At 38.3% G+C, this 11,542-nt stretch overlaps 1 protein-coding gene across 2 annotated transcripts; it reads right to left on the bottom strand.

Annotated features, from left to right (window-relative positions):
• Nucleotides 1–331: 331 nt before the first annotated feature.
• Nucleotides 332–10,838, bottom strand: dpysl4 (dihydropyrimidinase like 4). Of its 2 annotated transcripts, none has more exons than XM_027163067.2 (14): nucleotides 10,506–10,838; nucleotides 8,409–8,497; nucleotides 7,441–7,625; nucleotides 6,206–6,370; nucleotides 5,754–5,815; nucleotides 5,555–5,635; nucleotides 5,389–5,457; nucleotides 4,737–4,857; nucleotides 4,479–4,635; nucleotides 3,329–3,470; nucleotides 2,858–3,028; nucleotides 2,504–2,683; nucleotides 2,130–2,301; nucleotides 332–1,411 (listed from the first exon to the last, which is right to left on the bottom strand). In XM_027163067.2, the coding sequence occupies exons 1-14, from the start codon at nucleotides 10,821–10,823 to the stop codon at nucleotides 1,320–1,322; spliced, it is 2,004 nt and encodes a 667-aa protein (XP_027018868.2). In that variant the 5' UTR covers nucleotides 10,824–10,838; the 3' UTR covers nucleotides 332–1,319. The 2 variants fall into 2 exon arrangements, with proteins under 2 accessions (XP_027018868.2, XP_027018869.1); XM_027163068.2 differs by lacking the exon at nucleotides 10,506–10,838 and adding an exon at nucleotides 9,600–9,895 and having other exon boundaries at nucleotides 350–1,411.
• Between the last annotated feature and the right edge of the window lie 704 nt (nucleotides 10,839–11,542).

The raw sequence follows: 11,542 nt of genomic DNA, 5'->3' as shown, positions 1-11,542 counted from the left end.
TCTCACACACACACACACACACACACACACACACACACACACACACACACACACACACACACACACACACACACACACACACACACACACACACACACACACACACACACACACACAGATTTTTGCATTTGAAGGAATGTTAATTAAAGTAATGTAACTAATTAATGACAATTCATTCTTAATACTCTTCCATCACTGCCATCTCTTTTAACACATCTGTGCTTGGATTCAATTCTATCTTGCTTATTTAGCTGTTGTTTTAGATGAAACCATCAGCCACATAATTGAAAGTTGCATGGCACAATACCATTATTTATATTTGATTAAACCTCAAAGCACTCCAAAAAAAAAAAAGAAGTGAAAACCTTTCCCTCTAAAAACCTGTTTATTGAATGTTAAACATGTTGACATGCACATAAAACATATTTACAGACTGAACACAGAAAAAGGTAGAAAAAAAAATAATTTATTAACTGGCTTCCTTTCATCAGAGCATGATAACCTTTCAATTTTACCATCTTAAAAAAAAGACAAACGTTTCTGGCTAGTAAGGTCTGTTTTCTATTTTGGATATAAAAATGGCCATCTGTAATTAAGGCCCTTGTAATTGAAAAATAAAAAAATGAGAGCTTTACATTAAAGGAGACTAGACAGTAAGGGCTAGAAAGTGTTCTGTTCTTCACAGTAGCATGTTAAAGAGCACCAAATGTTTCACATTAGAAACACTAAAATGACCAAACTGATGCCAATGGATGGAAGGCAATGACTTTCCACCTGTAACAAATTACAGTCTGTTGTTTCTTACATGTTCCTTTCCTTGGATATTTAACACTCAACCACAGCATTGTTGGCTCTTTATTACTCTACTAACATACACACCTAACTACACCAACTCTATTTTTATTACAAAGCTAAGACAATCTATAGGTAGCTTGTTTAAAGGACAGACACGGCCACAGAGCTCCTCATGAAAAAAGACAGTCTCAAACCAGAACACATCAGACAGGAAAAGCAGTGGTTCAAAGGCAACGCAGGATGTCATCCATTCAGTTTAATTCGTTACAATCACTGACTACTTATCTCCATCACGTTATGAATGCTACTTGTATGTAAAAGCAGAATATATAGATAGGTTATGGACTCTGCACGTTTTGGAAAATGGTTCATGCTACACAATGGGCTTTTTCAGTTGGGAAGAAAGAAATTGTAGAAAGGTTGTGAATAAAATGTCGCTTGCATGGTATTATTGTTGATATTGTTATATAATAAAGTGGAAGCCAATTGTTGATATTTGTATGTTTTCCTTCAGTGGACACACCTCATGAGAGCGATGTGATGTTGGATTTGCCTCCAGGTGGTGCTACAATCCGCTGTGCCGTACGCCTGGGGATGTGGTCATCCATCTGAGTTCCTATAATAGACAGACAAAGTTAGTTAAAGCACCAGAGGTTGTTTGTTCAAGACCTCCAGTTGAATATCATTTACTTCTCAGTTCTCACAGTGATCCCTGATACGACTCTCTGGAAGGTTGGTTGAATCTACAAACAGGGGTGGAAAGAAATCAGCCCCAGCCTCACATCTTTATACCATGTTGTGTATTTTGGTGTTGCACTTGATTGGTTCAAAAAGTCCAACAGAATCCGCTTTAACAGCATATATCTAAAATGTCCTTTTAAAATAGCACGAGCTTAGTCATGTTAGCCCATTTGTACCAATTAATAAATATTTTGGTATAAAATCTCTAATGGAATTCATGACACAAACTAATGTATACATGTTGGAAAAAGTCAACTAGTATGTCATGAGGCTCGCAAGTTTCAAAAACCATAAAAATCACTTTTCTAGCATTCTAGATGCCCTTATTCAAAGCCATTTACATTGACACACCTGAGCACTTGAGGATTAAGCAGGGGAAGTTTTGTATTACTGGGATTTGAACTCACAATCCTCCAATATCCTCCACTGAGATACCACATCCCATATGTCACTTTTCACTTTGCTAAGCTCAGCCCAAAAACCTTTTGTAATGTTAAGATTTTTGTGTGTTCTTATGTGCAAAATCACACAAATATATAACAATTCCACTTCAGAGTAACCACAGAAGACAAATAATATTGAGCAGTGATTACCAGACAGGCTGAATCCTGATTGGTGCAGGTTTCTAGCTGGTCCCAGCACACTCTTCCCTGGACAGCATGACCCTCGGCCGGTTGGAGTTGGAGGTACAGACTTGGTCATGCTGATTACATCATGGACTGGACCATCATAATTACCTCGAGGAACACCACGAGCCTCTGCCATCTGCAACACAGTTAAAATAATTACAGCATATTTAGAAATCATTTAAATTTAGTCATGTTCTTTTCTATGCATTTTTTCCTGTATATAATGTTCATGAGAGGGCAATGTTTGGTTTTACTCCACCAGTGCCAATACTACTCTTACACAATGTAAAGAATCTCTACTCATTTAAGACTATGAACTCTGTCTCAGGGTATTGTACCCTGCTCCGCGCTTTGATCCTCTTGTACACGTAGTCTGGAAAGGCTTTCCTGGGGACAAATCGACCTGAACCCTCCAGCACATCCAACTTGCCGTCCTCCAGAACGATATTGCCTTGGCTGATGACAACCACAGGAAAGCCCTTGCATTCCATGCCCTCAAAGATATTCATCTCTATATTCTGCAAAAAAATAAATAATTAAAAGAATATTGGATATAGATGTAGGATAATGGGAAATAATGGAAATAATAAAACTACAGGCTTAGTGATTTTATGTACACAGAGGTAACTGGATTTGGAAGTGTGAGTATCAGTTCAAAATAATTCCATCTGTAAATAAAACAGATGATTTACCAGATTGTGTGTTTTAGCTGAGAAGGTTTTAGTCTCTTTGGTGTTCCAGATGACAAGATCAGCATCAGAGCCCACAGCGATTCTGCCCTTGCGAGGGTAAACGTTGAAAATTTTGGCAGCATTTGTGCTCGTCACTGCAACAAACTCATTCTCATCCATTTTACCTGTGGCCTGAAGATCAGAAAACATCTTCTTTGTTAAAACATATTATTAACCCTATATGTCCTTGCGTATTAAAAACACAAAGTAAGACTTCTTTTGCGAAACAGCGCAATACATACAGAACATAAGCAGCACAATAACTCAGATGTCGAAAATGCCAAACTACAAGCAGCACATCAGAACTTTTCTCCTACAACAGTTATAATTAAGAACTGCCATAAAATGACGTTGTTAAATGTCTCTCACACACATATGGGGGTTAGTGAAAAGCAGAAAAAGAAAGAAAGGAAAAGATAGAAGGTGACATACAACAGCCTTGTCCCAGATGATACTCATGCGTTCCTCTATTCCGTTGGTTCCTTCAGGAATGAGGGTAAAGTTGTCTTTCCCTACAGCTTTCTGAGCTGTAGAGAATGTGCAGTGGGCGCTGGCTGCCACCTGAAGGTCTCCACTGCAAGAGATTTTTTTAAATTATTAAATACATAATTCAATTTCAATAAAATTATACAGCAATTGTCATTACATTTGAGAAAAAACACTGCTGTCATTCCATTTTTAAAACACTGCTGATGCAGTTTACTCATTATTAAAGATTTTGGAATTTTTCTACTAAATTGGTCATTGCTAATTCCTAGCCACTAATATGATGTGTTCTAGCCTAGTGGTTAAGGATTTGTATACCAATCAAAAGGTTGTGAGTTCAAATCCCAGGTCCACCAAGCTGCTATTGCTGGGCCCCTGATAAAGACCCTCAACCCTCAACTGTGTACAATGAGATAAATTGTAATCCCTCTGGAATCAGGCGTCTGTCAAATGTCATAAATGAATAGCAAGCTCACACTCTACCTAAAAAATAGGGACAATGAAGCCTAACACACTCAATCAGGTTTGTGGACACCTTACCTTAACACCCATAGGTGGTTCTTCCCAAAACCCATTGCCAAAAATTTGGAAGCACACAATTATATAAAAGGTCTTTGTGTGCTGTAGAAATGAATATTTTCCTTTACTGGTTTGCCAAGGTTGGAATGGAAGGCCTCAAGTGTCCTGCACAGAGCACTGACCTCAACCCTGCTAAAAACCTTTGGGATGAACACTGATTGCATGCCAGGAGTTCACATGCATTCTAAATACCTGATCTCATTAATGTTCTTATGAACACAAATCTCCTAAATCTAGTAAAAATCCATTCCAGAAGACTGAAAGTTATTACAAATGCAAAGGAGTGACTAAATACGGAAAGTAGTGTTCAACAAGCACACAATCAGACTCACAGGGCAGTTGAACACTCAAAGGAATGTGCTATTTACCTTGTTCTGTAAGCATGAACCCACAGATACTCATTGACAGTGGAGAAAACACAGCTAATTTTTGCTCCATTGGACTTCCACACAGGATTTATACTCACACATGACCGTATTTCTGTTGTGTCACTCAGTAGCCCTGTTGAGTGACTTACCAAGACAGCATGGAATTGAGGTAGTCTGGGGTTCCCACATCTGGATTGAGAGGTGGTGACATGACAAAGGCGGCAGCTTTGGCCCAGTTTTTGCTCCAATAGTGTGACCCATCCGTTCCAAGACTAGCTGAAATTGGCTCTCCATAAACAACCATGCCTAGTTTTGGAGAGCAGGTGATTTAATCAGTTTTACTGCATGACTCTTCATCAGGATTCACACTTTCCCATATGTCTAATTATTAGTATTAATATTTTTACCCTTTTTCCTGGCCTTGGCAATGATATCAGCGGCAGCTTTACTCATCACCTTGGTGATGTAGAGGGGGCAGTTGGCCTGTTTAGCGATGGTGATGGCCCGATACACAGCCTCCGTCTCCACCTAGTGAACAGAAAACACTCACAATGAGTGATTCCTCACTGATGATTATTTCTCAACATGTTACAGCTGGCAGAGTTCAGATTGTCTACTGAAAATGACAGACATTTATTACAGAGGACAATATAACAGTGTTAAAAAGGATGGTGTTTATAAATATGAATAAAATAACAATTTACAATAAAGTTCAAGATTTTAAAAATTAATGCAAAATCAAGCAAAGTGTGCAATATTTTTGAAAAAGCTTTGTCTGGAGGAGTGCAATTTTTCAAAATTAATTAAGATTTTCCCCAGAATTGAAAAAAGAATAATAATAATACAAAAAAGAATAAAAAGAACAGATCAGAAAGAAAAGATCCTGGAGGACTTTTTTATGGTCTCTAAATCTTTAAATACTGTCTTTACTGCTATTCATGTTGAGTGGATTTTACAAGTGTATATTAGTGTTCAGTGCGGAAATGACGTGAATAATACAGTATATACACTGCTAAATAGGATATGAGGTGTAACCAAGTACTCATTAAATTCACATACTTCCTCTGGATGGCTCAGCACATGTCCCTCAGGGCCAGTGATCCCCAGATCCAACAACCTCTTCTGCTCCTGAGACCACAAAAATCACCAAATACATTACTTTTATTAAATACAGAGTATGTAAGGAGGCTTTATTTTAGATCCCAGCAATTATGTTTTCAATCACCTCTTCAATAATGTCCCCGTTTTCAGCATGAACTTGAGCGATCGCCCCCAAATCTCTCAAAATGGAGAATATCTCATATATCTACAATAAAGGCAGAGCTTAGTTTTAATATTTACATCACACTCACTTTAACAACCAGGGTGTACATAATATTTCGGAGAGTGACTCAAGACACATTAGTGTAGACTATCAAACATACCTGTGAATCTGAGCTTTGATACCTGTCCTTATACGCCATGAAAACCAGGAAGGAGTTCACACCTAAAACACAATCCCTATTAGACCAGATGTGAAAACAAACCTACAAATTAGAATCACTAAAAATCACTAAAAATCACTATGGAAATTTGCAAATGAACCCATGAATTATTTCACATAATATAATCTCATAATCAGCAACAAAATGAACAGAGAAAAGCAACAAAATTAAACAACATTAAACAAAATCGACAAAATTAAACTCAAATACTAAAAATTTAAACTAATAAAATAAAAAACTAAAATATTGCCAGATCTACATAAAGTACAAAGATTATAGCAGTTTTACAGTTTTCTTACTCAGTCTTTAATAGCTGTGATGGTGCACAGTCCTGATTTTTACACATATACAATACATGCATGTATAATGATTCCAAATATGACAACAAATACCTTTGTCTTTGACCAAAGTTTCAAGCTCCTCAAACATTCCCTCATGCCAGCGGGTGATGTCGATGTGCAGCGAGTAGTCACAGCATGATCGCTTATCTGCTGTATCCCTCCACTGGTCATAAGCAGTCAGTAAACTGATGCCAGGCTCAGGAACAACATGGTCAACTATAGAGAGAAACACATGAAACATATCTGACAGGTGTGCACTGATATTAACTGCTAAGCAAAGGGGCTATACTAAGTATTGTGCTCATCATTATGTATGTACTGTATGTATGTATGTATGTATGTGTGTATTATTATTATTATTATTATTATTATTATTATTATTATTATTATTATTATTATTATTATTCATTCATTCCTTCATTTTCTACCGCTTATCTGAACTTCTCAGGTCACGGGGAGCCTGTGCCTATCTCAGTCGTCATCGAGCATCAAGACAGGATACACCCTGGATGGAGTGCCAACCCATTGCAGGGCACACACACTCATTCACTCACTCAATCACACACTACGGCCAATTTTTCCAGAAATGCCAATCAACCTACCATGCATGTCTTTGGACCGCATGCAAACTCCACACACACAAGGCGGAGGCGGGAATCAAACCCGCAACCCTGGAGGTGTGAGGCAAACGTGCTAACCACTAAGCCACCATGACCCCTATTATTATTATTATTATTATTATTATTATTATTATATAACAGTATTTACAATTTAATTAGTTTGTAGACTATATAGACCAATAAATATTTTAGTGTCTCTATCCTTCCAGACGATAGGATAGTTCCCTAAAGCATACTACAGTACAAATGGAGGGTGAATTGAGCGATTGTGGCAAGTGAGGAGTAGAAAAAGATTACACTTTGTGACAGCACTGTGGTTCTGAATCTCATGATTTTAATTAGAAAGGGCAAGCTTTCACATTCATACATACACTCAGTTCTGTTCCAGTGACCAGTCAAATCCTCTCTTTTCTTACCGGTCTGTAAATAACTAACCTATTTAACAAGTGCTGTCAAATCTTATCGTTATTACCCTTTTAATCTCCCCATGATTCCCTTCTTTTCCTTTTACACCGCAGTTTCATCATCCATTTCTTCAGACATGACTACTTTGCATCCTATTATCTCCTGTCTCTTTTTTCTCTCTTATAATTCTGATATTCATTGAGAAACCAGCATATATTTTTCTATACACTTAACTATGTTATTCATCCAGTTTTAACTTACTGATCATGGTGGTGCCTCCTGCCAGGGCAGCGCATGTGCCATGGTAAAAGTCATCAGCAGGCATCATTCCCAAGTGAGGTGCCAGAAAGCTGGTGTTCACATCAATGCCCCCTGGGATGACAATGTGCCCATAGGCATCCACAGTCTTCACCCCACTGGGCACAATGAGGTTCTCCCCAATTTGCCTGAATGACACAGGAAGGAAGATTGACATTTACAATTACAGCAAATGAATGACAACCTCATCCAGAGTGAGTTAACAGACATGGCCTAGGAATACATTCAATCAAAAACGTTAACTATGAGTTAGTACAGCAGCACTACAAATCAAGGTTTTTTTTTTTTTTTTTTTGTCAGAGCTGGATTAAGTGAATAATGAAGATAAAAAGTTTACAAAAACGGTGAAAAATGAGCAGATTTCATTAATGATGTTATAATTAACGGGTTAAATTCCCTTAAATTAGCTGAATGACATATTAAACTGGTTCCATCAGTAAGTGAGGTGGGTAAATGAGAATTATAGGAAAAGTCAACTGTTATTTCTAATGTATTGAAATTTTATGAAAATGAAACAAAGAGCAAAGAATCTTTTTTATCTGTCACTCTCTAAATGCCCAATTTCTCTGTATAAGTCTGAAGTAAATTGTCACAGACTTGTACAGAGAAATCGATAACAGAGAGTGACAGATATATTATTAAAATGACAGACTCAATTTAAGACTGCTGGATATAATGCTTTTAATGGGAAAAAAAGGTTTATATTCTAATATTTTAATCACACTATTGTGAAATTTGGCTAAATTGTGGTTAAATACACCGAACCTGTTGTTTAATGGCACATTGTGTAGAAGCACTACATCAAGCAATTTTATATTTAAACATACAACATAACTTTTTATACAGGTTTGGGTGCACTTAAACACACATGACATTCATTTTTGCAGGTAAAGTCTATCAGAAAGACATACTTAATGGTTCCATCCTCGATAAAAATGTCAGCATAGAAGGACTGGTCATCATTCACAATTTTCCCTCCTTTGATGATGATCTTGTCACTCTGCACATTGAGAAACACATCAACAAGCAAAGCTTATCCACAGTTCCTGACTGACTCTCTGATGATCAGGTTTATCTTACCACATAAGAACAAAATCTAACAAAGCTTTCTCTCCATCCCATTCCTAATCCACTAGGAATCTTTGCTGTACATGGCGCCATCCATCGGCACACACCCCTGACTTTTCTCTCTACACTCCTTTCTCCAAATGAACGCATTAGACAAATTAGCCATGAAGACAGCTGCTGAACTGAAGAAGATTTATTTCCAGCATGCTTCAGTGCTTGCTTTTCAACTCATGCCATTAGTAAGTGCATTTTACTGCCTGTGTTTTGCACAAATATCTTAATTATTCTTTAGAAGGGATAATGGGTGCTTCAGAAAACAGTTCATGCTGGTAAAGCAGTGTAACACAATTGTAACACAACCATGAGCACATCTCCATCACCCTCCTGCAGCTGTGTCCATGATGTACGCAGGCCTTCACGCTCCAAGCGCACAAGTGACAACAGACCAGAAAGATATTCACACACCATTGACTAATGAAATGCACTAAGACCTTTCTAAGATGATTTGATACCTGGACATGCTTTATATATATACGTGTATGTTAAAAGAAAAAAATCTTTCTTTTTCCGACATTTATAAATGAAACGTTTATCTGGAAAACCTGGAAAGCCAGTCTTCTAGGCCACACACACTGGATTATTTACATTTTGGAGATCTAAAATATCATGAACAACACATCCCAGATGTTTGGGTTGATTTTAAATACTACTACTAATAATAAGAACAATAATAAAGCTGAAATGCATGTTTACAGCGGAGGTGTGACACAATGAACTGGTTAGATTTCATGAATAGTAGTAAAATCGGCGTGGCTCAGAGACTCATCCAGTAAATAGCATTTAAAATATCACTGAGGTTTTATATCAGGCGAAAACACACCACTGGTCAGATTACGGTTAAGGTTGTCTAGACAAGCCGTTAGATGCTAGACTGTAACCGGCGCCATCGCTGCACGCGGATAATAAAACGCGTCTCCGTTCGCCATCGCCTTTTCCGGTAAATCTCTCCTCGCCGCCGCACCGCTGCTGCTTACCGTAGCACGGGAAACGTTCTTCTTGCCTTGGAAAGACATAGCCGGGAATGAAGAGGTCCTGGAGATGAGATGAGTTTGTATGTGTGGTCACAGGGCAGTAAAGCAGGGGAAGGGTGCTGTCACTTTCAGTACCGGGTGCAGCGCGGTGTAATGTGGGATGTGAGCTAAACAATGCGACCAGAGTCCTCCCTCTCCTATCCCTCACACGCACACACACGCACACACACACTTCCTATACCCCTCCTCCCTTTAAACATCATCCTCCAGCCGAACACCATCTGCTTACTGAGTACCGCACCCTGATACCGGACCTCCGGGAGACCAGTCAAAGGTGCTTAGAGACCTTAGAGTCTTTTCTTTTCTTTTCTTTTCTTTTCTTTTCTTTTCTTTTCTTTTCTTTTCTTTTCTTTTCTTCTTCTTCTTCTTCTTCTTCTTCTTCTTCTTCTTCTTCTTCTTCTCTATCCTTTCAATTATTCTCTATACTTCTTATCATACACAGGGACACAGGGGTGTTAAGTCTATCCCAAGGGACTTGGGGCAAAAGTTGGTCGACCAATCCAATGCATGGCACAATTTCACACAGCCTCGGAACACACTACGGACAATTTAGAGACACAAAGCTCTATAAGTTATCTTTGGATTGGGAAGGAAACCAGAGTGTCTGAAAGAAACTGCCAAAGCAAACATGCAAAACTCAGCAAAAGCTGGAGGCATGAATTTAATTTTCTTCAAAGCTTTACCATATAAGATAGAGAGAGAGAGAGAGAGAGAGAGAGAGAGAGAGAGAGAGAGAGAGCACTGATAATAAATAATGATAATTTTATGTGCTGCATATAAGGTTCCAGCAACTGATACACATAGTAAATAATACTACATCTTTTTTCTCCTAATAAATCTTGGTCTTACCTTCTCACACTGCTGCTGGTCCTCTGGTGTATGTGTGGTTTGCTCCTGTAAACCAGGGGACTCTGTTGCCTTAGATGCAGACGGTGGTGTTTGGGTGCTTCGCTCACAGAGAGTGCGTGAGTAACGACTGCTCCCATTGTGTCTTCTGGTAGAGCTCGGGTTGAACGACTCGAAATTGAGAGTTTTATTTTCAAAAGCACCCTCAACACTACAGAACATGCCACCTAACATGACCCGTGGTTTGGGACTGCTAGAGCCCAGCACACAGAGCAGAGACTGCTGCTCATTATCCTCAACAGACATTTTCCTCTCAGCCATCACTATTTGTAAAAATGCAAGATTAAATTCCAAGAATTAAATAAAACTAATTCCAAGAATTAAATAAAAAATTTTACTCAAAAAATCCAGAAGGCCGTCCCAAAGACGGTTACCCAAAAGCTGGTCTCTCTGTAGTATAGGTGAAGATGCTGCTCTTCTGAAATCAGCACAACCCCTGAGGAATGAAGACACACATGCATGCAGACATACACACGTGCACACACACGCACACACACAGAAACACACACACAGCCAGCCCAAATAGTTACTTTAATCTCTCTTGACATAAGTAGCCAGTTGGCAAAGTGATGATTCTATATCAGCAAGTTTACAGTTTTAGCCATGTGTCCCCTGGAGCACCATCACTTAGTAGGCACACTTTATACTGTATAACCAACAACATTTGGCTAAGTTGGCTAATGTTAGCTTACTGTATATAATGCTGGTAATGGAAGCGCTCACTTTAGGGTAGCTCACTTAGGGTTTTTTTTTGTGTGTACGCTGTAGGCATACAAGATAAAAGGTTCATTAAGTTGTTTCAACCAGATAACTCTTACTCCTACATGAGTGATTCTCTTGATTGCTGCTTGTGCATTTATTCAAGTGAATTATTGCTAATATAGTATATGTACTCGAGTAGAGGAATTAACATGTCATATGAACACTGCAAATCCTTTTACTTACTGCAGATTATCATAATAAGAACATACTAATATTCA

This window comes from Tachysurus fulvidraco, chromosome 8 (assembly GCF_022655615.1).
Source record: "Tachysurus fulvidraco isolate hzauxx_2018 chromosome 8, HZAU_PFXX_2.0, whole genome shotgun sequence".
NCBI lineage: Eukaryota > Metazoa > Chordata > Actinopteri > Siluriformes > Bagridae > Tachysurus > Tachysurus fulvidraco.
The sequence above is the reverse complement of the archived record's forward strand: the minus strand, read 5'-3'. Positions and strand labels throughout refer to the sequence as shown.

Coding starts and splice junctions, on each gene's coding strand:
- dpysl4 (XM_027163067.2), bottom strand. CDS start 10,823: ATGGCTGAGAGGAAAATGTCTGTTGAGGATAATGAGCAGCAGTCTCTG. Junction 3,471..4,478: donor CTCAATTCCATGCTGTCTTG/GTAAGTCACTCA, acceptor AATCTCTTGCAG/TGGAGACCTTCAGGTGGCAG. Junction 1,412..2,129: donor ATCAGGATTCAGCCTGTCTG/GTAATCACTGCT, acceptor TGTCTATTATAG/GAACTCAGATGGATGACCAC.